The sequence below is a fragment of the Mobula hypostoma genome, chromosome 23, assembly GCF_963921235.1.
Source record: "Mobula hypostoma chromosome 23, sMobHyp1.1, whole genome shotgun sequence".
Classification (NCBI taxonomy): Eukaryota; Metazoa; Chordata; class Chondrichthyes; order Myliobatiformes; family Myliobatidae; genus Mobula; species Mobula hypostoma.
Genome location: NC_086119.1, coordinates 57755826 through 57771518, shown reverse-complemented (window position 1 = coordinate 57771518; position 15693 = coordinate 57755826). Strand labels below are relative to the sequence as shown.

The 15693-nt window shown below is 54.7% G+C and overlaps 1 protein-coding gene across 1 annotated transcript in view; it reads left to right on the top strand.

Moving 5' to 3' along the window:
* The window catches only part of LOC134336971 (glutathione hydrolase 5 proenzyme-like), a 103027-nt gene that overhangs the window by 12107 nt on the left and 75227 nt on the right, over window positions 1-15693 (top strand). The window contains exon 2 of the mRNA XM_063031709.1: window positions 10908-11038. Coding sequence (XP_062887779.1) covers window positions 10908-11038 — 131 coding nt within the window. The remainder of the gene's footprint in view (window positions 1-10907; window positions 11039-15693) is intronic.

Sequence of the window (15693 nt, the reverse complement as noted above, 5' to 3'; positions counted from 1 at the left end):
CCTGATCTGACACCATGCCAATACCCTCTGTCTTCTGTCATCTGACACCATGCCAATACCCTCTGTCTTCTGGTACCCGACCTGACACAGTGCCAATACCCGCTGTCTTCTGTCACCTGACACCGTGCCAATACCCTCTGTCTTCTGTCACCTGACACAGTGCCAATACCCTCTGTCTTCTGGTACCCGACCTGACACCGTGCCAATACCCTCTGTCTTCTGTCACCTGACACAGTGCCAATACCCTCTGTCTTCCAGTGCCCGATCTGACACGGTGCCAATACCCTCTGTTTTCTGTCACCTGACACAGTGCCAATACCCTCTGTCCTCCAGTGCCCAATCTGACACCGTGCCAATACCCTCTGTCTTCTGGTACCCGACCTGACACCGTGCCAATACCCTCTGTCTTCTGTCATCTGACACCGTGCCAATACCCTCTGTCTTCTGGTACCCGACCTGACACCATGCCAATACCCTCTGTCTTCTGTCACCTGACACAGTGCCAATGCCCTCTGTCTTCTGTCACCTGACATAGTGCCAATACCCCAGTGCCCGATCTGACACAGTGCCAATACCCTCTGTCTTCCAGTGCCGGATCTGACACAGTGCCAATACCCTCTGTCTTCTGTCATCTGACACCGTGCCAATACCCTCTGTCTTCTGGTACCCGACCTGACACCGTGCCAATGCCCTCTGTCTTCTGTCACCTGACACCGTGCCAATACCCTCTGTCTTCTTTTACCTGACACAGTGCCAATACACTCTGTCTTCTGGTACCCGACCTGACACCGTGCCAATACCCTCTGTCTTCTGTCATCTGACACCGTGCCAATACCCTCTGTCTTCTGGTACCCGACCTGACACCATGCCAATACCCTCTGTCTTCTGTCACCTGACAGAGTGCCAATGCCCTCTGTCTTCTGTCACCTGACATAGTGCCAATACCCCAGTGCCCGATCTGACACAGTGCCAATACCCTCTGTCTTCCAGTGCCGGATCTGACACAGTGCCAATACCCTCTGTCTTCTGTCATCTGACACCGTGCCAATACCCTCTGTCTTCTGGTACCCGACCTGACACCGTGCCAATGCCCTCTGTCTTCTGTCACCTGACACCGTGCCAATACCCTCTGTCTTCTTTTACCTGACACAGTGCCAATACCCTCTGTCTTCCAGTGCAAATCTGACACAGTGCCAATACCCTCTGTCTTCTGTCACCTGACACAGTGCCAATACACTCTGTCTTCTGGTACCCGACCTGACACCGTGCCAATACCCTCCGTCTTCTGTCACCTGACACAGTGCCAATACCCTCTGTCTTCCAGTGCCCAATCTGACACCGTGCCAATACCCTCTGTCTTCTGGTACCCGACCTGACACCGTGACAATACCCTCTGTCTTCTGGTACCCGACCTGACACCATGCCAATACCCTCTGTCTTCTGTCACCTGACACCGTGCCAATACCCTCTGTCTTCTGTCACCTGACACAGTGCCAATACCCTCTGTCTTCCAGTGCCCAATCTGACACGGTGCTAATATCTCTGTCTTCTGTCACCTGACACAGTGCCAATACCCTCTGTCTTCCAGTGCCCGATCTGACACGGTGCCAATACCCTCTGTATTCTGGTACCCGACCTGACACCGTGCCAATACCCTCTGTCTTCTGTCACCTGACACCATGCCAATACCCTCTGTCTTCTGGTACCCGAGCTGACACCATGCCAATACTCTCTGTCTTCTGTCACCTGACACCGTGCCAATACCCTCTGTCTTCTGTCACCTGACACCGTGCCAATACCTTCTGTCTTCTGTCACCTGACACAGTGCCAATACCCTCTGTCTTCCAGTGCCCGATCTGACACGGTGCCAATACCCTCTGTCTTCTGTCACCTGCAACGGTGCCAATACCCTCTGTCTTCTGTCACCTGACACAGTGCCAATACCCTCTGTCTTCCAGTGCCCGATCTGACACAGTGCCAATACCCTCTGTCTTCTGGTACCCGACCTGACACCGTGCCAATACCCTCTGTCTTCTGTCACCTGACACCATGCCAATACCCTCTGTCTTCTGTCACCTGACACAGTGCCAATACCCTCTGTCTTCCAGTGCCCGATCTGACACGGTGCCAATACCCTCTGTCTTCTGTCACCTGACACAGTGCCAATACCCTCTGTCTTCCAGTGCCCGATCTGACACGGTGCTAATACCCTCTGTCTTCTGTCACCTGATACAGTGCCAATACCCTCTGTCTTCCAGTGCCCAATCTGACACCGTGCCAATACCCTCTGTCTTCTGGTACCCGACCTGACACCTTGCCAATACCCTCTGTCTTCTGTCATCTGACACCGTGCCAATACCCTCTGTCTTCTGGTTACCGGTCCTGACACCATGCCAATACCCTCTGTCTTCTGTCACCTGACACAGTGCCAATGCCCTGTGTCTTCTGTCACCTGACATAGTGCCAATACCCCAGTGCCTGATCTGACACCATGCCAATACCCTCTGTCTTCTGTCATCTGACACCATGCCAATACCCTCTGTCTTCTGGTACCCGACCTGACACAGTGCCAATACCCGCTGTCTTCTGTCACCTGACACCGTGCCAATACCCTCTGTCTTCTGTCACCTGACACAGTGCCAATACCCTCTGTCTTCTGGTACCCGACCTGACACCGTGCCAATACCCTCTGTCTTCTGTCACCTGACACAGTGCCAATACCCTCTGTCTTCCAGTGCCCGATCTGACACGGTGCCAATACCCTCTGTTTTCTGTCACCTGACACAGTGCCAATACCCTCTGTCCTCCAGTGCCCAATCTGACACCGTGCCAATACCCTCTGTCTTCTGGTACCCGACCTGACACCGTGCCAATACCCTCTGTCTTCTGTCATCTGACACCGTGCCAATACCCTCTGTCTTCTGGTACCCGACCTGACACCATGCCAATACCCTCTGTCTTCTGTCACCTGACACAGTGCCAATGCCCTCTGTCTTCTGTCACCTGACATAGTGCCAATACCCCAGTGCCCGATCTGACACAGTGCCAATACCCTCTGTCTTCCAGTGCCGGATCTGACACAGTGCCAATACCCTCTGTCTTCTGTCATCTGACACCGTGCCAATACCCTCTGTCTTCTGGTACCCGACCTGACACAGTGCCAATACCCGCTGTCTTCTGTCACCTGACACCGTGCCAATACCCTCTGTCTTCTGTCACCTGACACAGTGCCAATACCCTCTGTCTTCTGGTACCCGACCTGACACCGTGCCAATACCCTCTGTCTTCTGTCACCTGACACAGTGCCAATACCCTCTGTCTTCCAGTGCCCGATCTGACACGGTGTCAATACCCTCTGTTTTCTGTCACCTGACACAGTGCCAATACCCTCTGTCCTCCAGTGCCCAATCTGACACCGTGCCAATACCCTCTGTCTTCTGGTACCCGACCTGACACCGTGCCAATACCCTCTGTCTTCTGTCATCTGACACCGTGCCAATACCCTCTGTCTTCTGGTACCCGACCTGACACCATGCCAATACCCTCTGTCTTCTGTCACCTGACACAGTGCCAATGCCCTCTGTCTTCTGTCACCTGACATAGTGCCAATACCCCAGTGCCCGATCTGACACAGTGCCAATACCCTCTGTCTTCCAGTGCCGGATCTGACACAGTGCCAATACCCTCTGTCTTCTGTCATCTGACACCGTGCCAATACCCTCTGTCTTCTGGTACCCGACCTGACACCGTGCCAATGCCCTCTGTCTTCTGTCACCTGACACCGTGCCAATACCCTCTGTCTTCTTTTACCTGACACCGTGCCAATACCCTCTGTCTTCTGTCACCTGACACAGTGCCAATACACTCTGTCTTCTGGTACCCGACCTGACACCGTGCCAATACCCTCCGTCTTCTGTCACCTGACACAGTGCCAATACCCTCTGTCTTCCAGTGCCCAATCTGACACCGTGCCAATACCCTCTGTCTTCTGGTACCCGACCTGACACCGTGCCAATACCCTCTGTCTTCTGGTACCCGACCTGACACCATGCCAATACCCTCTGTCTTCTGTCACCTGACACCGTGCCAATACCCTCTGTCTTCTGTCACCTGACACAGTGCCAATACCCTCTGTCTTCCAGTGCCCAATCTGACACGGTGCTAATATCTCTGTCTTCTGTCACCTGACACAGTGCCAATACCCTCTGTCTTCCAGTGCCCGATCTGACACGGTGCCAATACCCTCTGTATTCTGGTACCCGACCTGACACCGTGCCAATACCCTCTGTCTTCTGTCACCTGACACCATGCCAATACCCTCTGTCTTCTGGTACCCGAGCTGACACCATGCCAATACTCTCTGTCTTCTGTCACCTGACACCGTGCCAATACCCTCTGTCTTCTGTCACCTGACACCGTGCCAATACCTTCTGTCTTCTGTCACCTGACACAGTGCCAATACCCTCTGTCTTCCAGTGCCCGATCTGACACGGTGCCAATACCCTCTGTCTTCTGTCACCTGCAACGGTGCCAATACCCTCTGTCTTCTGTCACCTGACACAGTGCCAATACCCTCTGTCTTCCAGTGCCCGATCTGACACAGTGCCAATACCCTCTGTCTTCTGGTACCCGACCTGACACCGTGCCAATACCCTCTGTCTTCTGTCACCTGACACCGTGCCAATACCCTCTGTCTTCTTTTACCTGACACAGTGCCAATACCCTCTGTCTTCTGGTACCGGAGCTGACACCGTGCCAATACTCTCTGTCTTCTGTCACCTGACACGGTGCCAATACCCTCTGTCTTCTGTCACCTGACACCGTGCCAATACCCTCTGTCTTCTGGTACCCGAGCTGACACCGTGCCAATACTCTCTGTCTTCTGTCACCTGACACGGTGCCAATACCCTCTGTCTTCTGTCACCTGACACAGTGCCAATACCCTCTGTCTTCTGTCACCTGACACAGTACCAATACCCTCTGTCTTCTGTCACCTGACACCGTGCCAATACCCTCTGTCTTCTTTTACCTGACACAGTGCCAATACCCTCTGTCTTCTGGTACCCGAGCTGACACCGTGCCAATACTCTCTGTCTTCTGTCACCTGACACGGTGCCAATACCTTCTGTCTTCTGTCACCTGACACCGTGCCAATACCCTCTGTCTTCTGTCACCTGACACCGTGCCAATACCCTCTGTCTTCTGGTACCCGAGCTGACACCGTGCCAATACTCTCTGTCTTCTGTCACCTGACACGGTGCCAATACCCTCTGCCTTCTGTCACCTGACACAGTGCCAATACCCTCTGTCTTCTGTCACCTGACACAGTACCAATACCCTCTGTCTTCTGTCACCTGACACCATGCCAATATCTTCTGTCTTCTGTCACCTGACACCATGCCAATACCTTCTGTCTGCTGTCACCTGACACCATGCCAATACCTTCTGTCTTCTGTCACCTGACACCATGCCAATACCTTCTGTCTTCTGTCACCTGACACAGTGCCATTACCCTCTGTCTTCTGTCACCTGACACCATGCCAATACCCTCTGTCTTCTGTCACCTGACACTGTGCCAATACCCTCTGTCTTCTGTCACCTGACACAGTGCCAATACCCTCTGTCTTCTGTCACCTGACACAGTACCAATACCCTCTGTCTTCTGTCACCTGACACCATGCCAATACCTTCTGTCTTCTGTCACCTGACACCATGCCAATACCTTCTGTCTTCTGTCACCTGACACCATGCCAATACCCTCTGTCTTCTGTCACTTGACACCGTGCCAATACCCTCTGTCTTCTGTCACCTGACACAGTACCAATACCCTCTGTCTTCTGTCACCTGACACCATGCCAATACCTTCTGTCTTCTGTCACCTGACACCGTGCCAATACCCTCTGTTTTCTGGTACCCGAGCTGACACCGTGCCAATACCCTCTGTCTTCTGTCACCTGACACCATGCCAATACCCTCTGTCTTCTGTCACCTGACACAGTGCCAATACCCTCTGTCTTCTGTCACCTGACACAGTACCAATACCTTCTGTCTTCTGTCACCTGACACCATGCCAATACCCTCTGTCTTCTGTCACCTGACACCATGCCAATACCCTCTGTCTTCTGTCACCTGACACAGTGCCAATACCCTCTGTCATCTGTCACCTGACACAGTACCAATACCCTCTGTCAATACTGCAATTTCCTCCCCCGCTTTCTGGAGTGAGCCAGACCCGGGAAATATGCACCTTAATGTTGCCTTAAGAATTGTCGCTAACCCCTCGTCACTGCGCAATTGCAATGAATACTGTCATTAGACATTGTTGTCGCAGGATCACTGTTGTTTGTCTGAAATGATTTTGAATGCAGGAAAAGCAGAGAGACATATCAGGTGTAGGTCTCTCCCCTCTGCCCTTCCACATCTCTGGGTGTAGAATTCTAGAGAAGTGCATGAAGAATCTTGCTGCCTTGCAACCGTCTTCCCTTTATCTCAGGTGCTCCCACGAACTGAACCTTTTCCACAGTCCCCCTGACAAACCTTCTCAAGGATTCAATTGCTTGAGTACAATCACCCCTCATTCTTCGAAACTCCAAAGAAATCAGATCTAGCTTCTGAAGTTAACGCTCTCATCACAGGAGTTAACCTTGTGACTCTCAGCATGACTGTGTCACCAACGTGGTCATGTTACAATGTTGTCGTTGTGATGTTACCAATGTACTGTCACTGAGCAGCCATAGTTGAATTTCTCTGTGTATAGGATGATGAGGGACATGGATGGTGTGGATAGTCAGAGGCTTTTTCCCAGGGCTGAAATGGCTGGCACGAGAGGACATAATTTTAAGGTGCTTGGGGGTAGGTACAGAGGAGATGTCAAGGGTAGGTTTTTTACTCAGAGAGTGGCGGGTGTGTGGAATGGGTTGCTGGCAACAGTGGTGGAGACAGATGCGATAGGATCTTTTAACAGACTCCTGGAAAGGTACATGGAGCTTAGAAAAATAGAGGCTATGGGTCACCCTAGGTGATTTCTAAGGTAAGGACATGTTCGGCACAGCTTTGAGGGCCGAAGGGCCTGTTTTGTGCTGTAGGTTTTCTATGTTATCTGAGAGCCATGACTCTGTTCACTGACTGAATAGCTGAAAGTGAGTTGAGGTCTTGAGGTTGCTATGACGATGGAAATCTGTCCTCATGAGGGGTGGGGTTGGTGAATGTTCGTTCCCCTCTGCAGATGCTGCCTGACGTGCTGAGGTCCTCCAGTAGTGTGTGTATTGCTGCTGAGGTGTTTCCTGCTGCCTCTGTCAACTGGATAAAGCTGATGGAAATGGCAGGCGGGGGGTGGGGGTATGGCAGTTCAGACATTCGACTAGAACAGAGGGAAGGATACTGCCCCTGTCTGAGGGGGTAGGGGTGATGGGGGACAGGGAAGGGTACTGCCCCTGTCTGAGGGGGGGGGGGTGACAGGGGACAGGGAAGGGTGCTGCCCCTGTCTGAGGGGGTAGGGGTGATGGGGGACAGGGAAGGGTACTGCCCCTGTCTGAGGGTGTGGGGGTTTACTAGGGACAGGGAAGGGTACTGCCCCTGTCTGAGGGGGTGGGGGTTTGTTGAGGACACGGAAGGGTACTGCCCCTGTCTGAGGGGGTGGGTGGGTTTACTGGTGACAGGGAAGGGTACTGCCCCTGTCTGAGGGGGTGGGGGTGACTGGGGACACGGAAGGGTACTGCCCCTGTCTGAGGAGGTGGGGATGACTGGGGACAGAGAAGGGTACTGCCCCTGTCTGTGGGGGTGAGGGTGACTGGGGACAGAGAAGGGTACTGCCCCTGTCTGTTGGGGTGGGGGTTTACTGGTGACACGGAAGGGTACTGCCCCTGTCTGAGAGGGGTGGGGGTGACTGGTGACAGGGAAGGGTACTGCCCCTGTCTGAGGGGGTGGGGGTGACTGTGGACAGGGAAGGGTGCTGCCCCTGTCTGAGGGGGTAGGGGTGACTGGGGACAGGGAAGGGTACTGCCCCTGTCTGAGGGGGTGGGGGTGACTGGGGACACGGAAGGGTACTGCCCCTGTCTGAGGGGGTGGGGGTGACTGGGGACAGGGAAGGGTAGTGCCCCTGTCTGAGGGGGTGGGGTTTTGTTGGGGTCATGGAAGGGTGCTGCCCCTGTCTGAGGGGGTGGGGGTTTACTGGGGACAGGGAAGGGTGCTACCCCTGTCTGAGGGGGTTGGGGTGACTGGGGAACGGAAGGGTACTGCCCCTGTCTGAGGGGGTGGGGGTGACTGGGGACAGGGAAGGGTACTGCCCCTGTCTGAGGTGGTGGGGTTTTGTTGGGGTCATGGAAGGGTACTGCCCCTGTCTGTGGGGGTGAGGGTGACTGGGAAAGGGAAGGGTACTGCCCCTGTCTGAGGGGGTGGGGGTTTGTTGAGGACATGGAATGGTACTGCCCCTGTTTGAGGGGGTGGGGGTGACTGGGGACAGGTAAGGATAGTGCTCCTGTCTGAGGGGGTGGGGATTTACTGGGGACATGGAATGGTACTGCCCCTGTCTGAGTGGGTGGGGGTTTGTTGTGGTCACGGAAGGGTACTGCCCCTGTCTGAGGGGGTGGGGGTGACTGGGGACAGGGAAGGGTACTGCCCTTGTCTGAGGGGGTGGGGGTGACTGTGGACAGGGAAGGGTACTGCCCCTGTCTGAGGGGGTGGGGGTTTGTTGAGGACACGGAAGGGTACTGCCCCTGTCTGAGGGGGTGGGGGGTTTACTGGGGTCACGGAAGGGTACTACCCCTGTCTGAGGGGGTGGGGGTGACTGGGGACAGGGAAGGGTACTGCCCCTGTCTGTGGGGGTGAGGGTGAATGGGGACAGAGAAGGGTACTGCCCCTGTCTGTTGGGGTGGGGGTTTACTGGGGACACGGAAGGGTACTGCCCCTGTCTGAGGGGGTGGGGGTGACTGGGGACAGAGAAGGGTACTGCCCCTGTCTGAGGGGTTGGGGGTTTACTGGGGACACGGAAGGGTACTGCCCCTGTCTGAGGGGGGTGAGGGTGACTGGGGACACGGAAGGGTACTGCCCCTGTCTGAGGGGGGGGGGGGGTTTACTGGGGACACGGAAGGGTACTGCCCCTGTCTGAGGGGGTGGGGGGGGGTGACTGGTGACAGGGAAGGGTACTGCCCCTGTCTGAGGGGGTGGGGGTGACTGGGGTCATGGAAGGGTGCTGCCCCTGTCTGTGGGGGTGAGGGTGACTGGGGACAGGGAAGGGTACTGCCCCTGTCTGTTGGGGTGGGGGTTTACTGGGGACACGGAAGGGTACTGCCCCTGTCTGAGGGGGTGGGGGTGACTGGGGACAGGGAAGGGTACTGCCCCTGTCTGAGGGGGTGGGGGTGACTGGGGACAGGGAAGGGTACTGCCCCTGTCTGAGGGGGTGGGGGTTTGTTGGGGTCACGGAAGGGTACTGCCCCTGTCTGAGGGGGTGGGGGGTTTACTGGGGACTCGGAAGGGTACTGCCCCTGTCTGAGGAGGTGGGGGTGACTGGGGACACGGAAGGGTACTGCCCCTGTCTGAGGGGTTGGGGGTTTACTGGGGTCACGGAAGGGTACTGCCCCTGTCTGAGGGGGGTGAGGGTGACTGGGGACACAGAAGGGTACTGCCCCTGTCTGAGGGGGTGGGGGGGGGTGACTGGTGACAGGGAAGGGTACTGCCCCTGTCTGAGGGGGTGGGGGTGACTGGGGTCATGGAAGGGTGCTGCCCCTGTCTGTGGGGGTGAGGGTGACTGGGGACAGGGAAGGGTACTGCCCCTGTCTGTTGGGGTGGGGGTTTACTGGGGACACGGAAGGGTACTGCCCCTGTCTGAGGGGGGTGGGGGTGACTGGGGACACGGAAGGGTACTGCCCCTGTCTGAGGGGTTGGGGGTTTGTTGGGGACACGGAAGGGTACTGCTCTCTCTTAGGGGGTGGGGGTGACTGGGGACACGGAAGGGTACTGCCCCTGTCTGTGGGGGTGGGGGTGACTGGGGACACGGAAGGGTACTGCCCCTGTCTGTGGGGGTGAGGGTGACTGGGGACAGAGAAGGGTACTGCCCCTGTCTGAGGGGGTGGGGGTTTACTGGGGACACGGAAGGGTGCTGCCCCTGTCTGAGGGGGTGGGGGTGACTGGGGACAGGGAAGGGTACTGCCCCTGTCTGAGGGGGAGGGGGTTTGTTGGGGTCACGGAAGGGTACTGCCCCTGTCTGAGGGGGTGGGGGGTTTACTGGGGACTCGGAAGGGTACTGCCCCTGTCTGAGGAGGTGGGGGTGACTGGGGACACGGAAGGGTACTGCCCCTGTCTGAGGGGGTGGGGGGTTTACTGGGGTCACGGAAGGGTACTGCCCCTGTCTGAGGGGGGTGGGGGGGTGACTGGTGACAGGGAAGGGTACTGCCCCTGTCTGAGGGGGTGGGGGGGTGACTGGTGACAGGGAAGGGTACTGCCCCTGTCTGAGGGGGTGGGGGTGACTGGGGTCATGGAAGGGTGCTGCCCCTGTCTGTGGGGGTGAGGGTGACTGGGGACAGGGAAGGGTACTGCCCCTGTCTGTTGGGGTGGGGGTTTACTGGGGACACGGAAGGGTACTGCCCCTGTCTGAGGGGTTGGGGGTTTGTTGGGGACACGGAAGGGTACTGCTCTGACTTAGGGGGTGGGGGTGACTGGGGACACGGAAGGGTACTGCCCCTGTCTGAGGGGGGTGAGGGTGACTGGGGACAGAGAAGGGTACTGCCCCTGTCTGAGGGGTTGGGGGTTTGTTGGGGACACGGAAGGGTACTGCCTCTGTCTGAGGGGGTGGGGGTGACTGGGGATACGGAAGGGTACTGAGGGAGCTGAGGGTGGTGAGGTACTGGGGACACGGCACCTGACCCAGTGCGGAGATAGTCGTGATGCAGATGTTGCGGCTTGCTTTGCAGAGACATCCTGAAGAAGGGGGGGTCTGCCGTGGATGCCGCCATCGCGACTCTGATCTGCAGTTCCCTCGTCCACCCCCAGAGTCTGGGCATCGGCGGAGGGTCAATCTACACCATTTACGATGCAACAAGAGGTGACTCACTTCAGCTTCGTCCAGGGGGGCAGTGTAAAAGAGGGGCCGCGATCGGGGTGCCTGTCCATTTCCTGTTTAGTCTGAACTATAGATGTGCTCAAGCTTGGGGCCTCTGATGATAATGTCGTTCCCCAGGCTGTGACCACAACTGAAGAGTTTCCACATCCGAGATTCTGAATTCACTGACAATAAACCCTCTGGGGTTGGGTGGCTTGGGTCGTGCAGGTTAGCAGGGAGCCGGAGAGTGGGATCGTGCTTCTGTTTACTCTGAACTCCCCTGTGTATAATTATCCTGTTACTGTAGGTTACGATTCTGAGTTGTAAGTTACAGTACTCACCATCACACTCACTGTACAGAGCCCACTGTCTCTCTCACGGCAGAGCACACAATGTCTATTCACAATAGAACACACACTGTGTTTCTCACGGTTGAGCACACACTGTCTCTCTCACAGCAGAGCACAATCTGTCCCTCTCACAGTAGAGCACACACTCTCTCACAGTAGAGCACACAGTGTCTAATCACAGTAAAGCACACACTGTCTACTCGCAGTAGAGCACACACTGTCTCTCTCATAATAGAGCACACACTGTCTCTCTCACAGTAGAGCACACTCTGTCTCTCTCACAGTAGAGCACACTCTGTCTCTCTCACAGTAGAGCACACACTGTCTCTCTCACAATAGAGCACACACTGTCTCTCTCACAGTAGAGCACACTCTGTCTCTCTCTCACAGAGGAGCACACTCTGTCTCTCTCACAGAGGAGCACACACTGTCTATTCACAGTAGAGCACACACTGTCTCTCACAGTAGAGCACACACTGTCTATTCACAGTAGAGCACACACTGTCTCTCTCACAGAGGAGCACACACTGCCTATTCACAGTAGATCACACACTCTCTCGCACAGTAGAGCATAATCTGTCTCTCTCACTGTAGAGCACACACAGTCTCTCTCACAGTAGAGCAGACACTGTCTCTCTCACAATAGAGCACACACTGTCTTTCTCACAATAGAGTAAACTCTGTCTCTCACAGTAGAGCACACTCTGTCTCTCTCACAGTAGAGCACACTCTGTCTCTTTCACAGTAGGGCACACACTGTCTACTCAAAGTAGAGCACACATTGTCTCTCTCACTGTAGAGCACACACTGTCTCTCTCTGTAGAACACACACTCTCTCTCTCACAGTAGAGCACGCGCTGCCTCTCGCACAGTGGAGCACTCTCTGTCTCTCACACAGTAGAGCACACACTGTCAATTCACAGTAGAGCACACTGTCTCTGTCACAGTAAAGCACACTCTGTCTCTGTCACAGTAGAGCACACACTGTCTCTCTCACGGTAGAGCACACTCTGTCTCTCGCAGAGTAGAGCACACACTCTCTCTCTCACAGTAGAGCACACACTCTCTCTCTCACAGTAGAGCACACCCTGTCTCTCTCACAGTAGAGCACACACTGTCTAATCGCAGTAGAGCACACATTGTCTACTCACAGTGGAGCACACACTGTCTCTCTCACAGTAGAGCATAGACTGTCTCTCTCGCAGTAGAGCACACACTGCCTACTCACAGTAGAGCACACACTGTCTCACTCACAGTAGAGCACACACTCTCTCTCGCACAGTAGAGAAAACACTTTCTCTCTCACAGTAGAGCACATACTGTCTCTCTTGCAGTAGAGCACACACTGTCTCTCTCACCGTAGAGCACACACTGTCTCTCTCACAGTAGAGCACACACTGTCTCTCTCACAGTAGAGCACACACTCTCTCTCCCACAGTAGAGCACACACTGTCTCTCTCACAGTAGAGCACACACTGTCTCTCTCACAGTAGAGCACACTCTGTCTCTCACAGTAGAGCACACACTGTCTCTCTCACAGTAGAGCACACACTCTCTCTCCCACAGTAGAGCACACTCTGTCTCTCACAGTAGAGCACACACTGTCTCTCTCACAGTAGAGCACACACTGTCTCTCTGACAGTAGAGCACACACTGTCTCTCTCACAGTAGAGCACACACTCTCTCTCCCACAGTAGAGCACACTCTGTCTCTCACAGTAGAGCACACACTGCCTCTCTCACAGTAGAACACACACTGTCTCTCCCACAGTAGAGCACACTCTGTCTCTCACAGTAGAGCACACTCTGTCTCTCACAGTAGAGCACACACTGTCTCTCTCACAGTAGAGCACACACTCTCTCTCCCACAGTAGAGCACACTCTGTCTCTCACAGTAGAGCACACACTGCCTCTCTCACAGTAGAGCACACACTGTCTCTCCCACAGTAGAGCACACTCTGTCTCTCACAGTAGAGCACACACTGTCTCTCTCACAGTAGAGCACACACTGTCTCTCCCACAGTAGAGCACACTTTGTCTCTCACAGTAGAGCACACACTGTCTCTCTCACAGTAGAGCACACACTGTCTCTCTCACAGTAGAGCACACTCTGTCTCTCACAGTAGAGCACACACTGTCTCTCTCACAGTACATCGCAAACTGGCTCTCTGAGTGCACCGTGCCCTTTGGCTCTCTCACAGTAGAGCATGCACTATCTCTGTTACAGTACTGCACACACTGGCTGTCTCACAATACTACACCCACTGTCCCTCTCACAGTACAGCACCCACTGTCACTCTCACTGTACAGTGCCCAAGGACTCTCTTACAGTAGAGTACACACTGTCCCCCTTAGAGTACACCACACACTGTCCTCTCACTGTCTGCAGAGTGCAGATGTGCTCTTGCACCATCTGTGCAGTGCACTCTGCTTCTTTGTCCTTCTGCACATTGCACATGGACTCTTGCTGACTTACATTGTACACAGACCCTCATGACAGTACATTGCCACGGACTCTCGCCGTCTGTACATTGCACATGGACTCTTGCTGCCTGTACATTGCACACGGACTGTCGTTGTCTGTACATTGCACACGGACCCTCGCTGACTATACATTGCACACGGACTCTCACTGTCTGTACATTACACACGGACTCTCACCGTCTGTACATTGCAACGGACACTCGCTGTCTGTACAGTGCACTCAGACTCTCGCCGTCTGTACTTTGCATACGGACTCCTGCTGTCTGTACAGTGCACACCGGCTCTCGCTTTCTGTACATTACACACGGACTCTCACTGTCTGTACATTGCACACGGACTCTCGCTGACTGTACATTGCACACGGACTCTCACCGTCTGTAGATTGCACACGGGTTCTCGCTGTCTGTAAAGTGCACAAGGACTCTCGCCGTCTGTACATTGCACACGGACTCTCGCCATCTGTACATTGCACACGAACTCTCGCTGTCTGTACATTGCACACAGACTCTCGCCGTCTGTACATTGCACACGGACTCTCACTGTCTGTACATTGCAACAGACTCTCGCTGTCTTTACAGTGCACATGGACTCTCGCTGACTGTACATTGCCCACGGACTCTCACCGTCTGTAGATTGCACACGGGTTCTCGCTGTCTGTAAAGTGCACAAGGACTCTTACCGTCTGTACGTTGCACACGGACTCTCACCGTCTGTAGATTGCACACGGGTTCTCGCTGTCTGTAAAGTGCACAAGGAATCTCACCGTCTGTACATTGCAACGGACTCTCGCTGTCTTTACAGTGCACACGGACTCTCGCTGTCTTTACATTGCACACGGACTCTCGCCATCTGTACATTGCACATGGACTCTCGCCGTCTGTACATTGCACACGGTCTCTCGCCATCTGTACATTGCACACGGGCTCTCGCTGTCTGTACATTGCACACCGACTCTCGTTGTCTGTACAGTTCACAAGGACTCTTGCTTTCTGTACATTGCACACGGACTCTCGCCGTCTGTACATTGCACACGGACTCTCGCCACCTGTACATTGCACATGGACTCTCGCCATCTGTACATTGCACACAGACTCTTGCCGTCTGTACAGGTCACACGGTCTCTCGCCGTCTGTACAGTGCACACGGGCTCTCGCAGTCTGTACATTGAACAAGGACCCTCGCTGCCTGTACATTGCACAAGGACTCTCGCCGTCTGTACATTGCACACGGACTCTCACCGTCTGTACATTGCACACGGACACTGACCATTTATACATTGCACACGGACTCTCACCGTCTGCAGATTGTACACGGGTTCTCGCTGTCTGTAAAGTGCACAAGGACTCTCGCCATCTGTACATTGCACACAGACACTCGCCGTCTGTACATTGCACACGGACTCTCGATGTCTGTACAGTTCACAGGGGCTTTCGCTGCCTGTACATTGCACACGGACTCTCGCTGACTGTACATTGCACACGGACTCTCACTGTCTGTATATTGCGCACAGACTCTCACTGTCTGTATATTGCACACGGACTCTCGCTGTCTGTACATTGCACACGGACTCTCGCTGACTGGACATTGCACACGGACTCTCACCGTCTGTAGATTGCACACGGGTTTTCGCTGTCTGTAAAGTGCACAAGGACTCTTGCCGTCTGTACATTGCACACGGACTCTCACCGTCTGTACATTGCACACGAGCTCTCGCTGTCTGTACATTGCACACAGACTCTCGCCGTCTGTACATTGCACACGGACTCTCGCTGTCTTTACAGTGCACACGGACTCTCGCTGACTGTACATTGCACACGGACTCTCA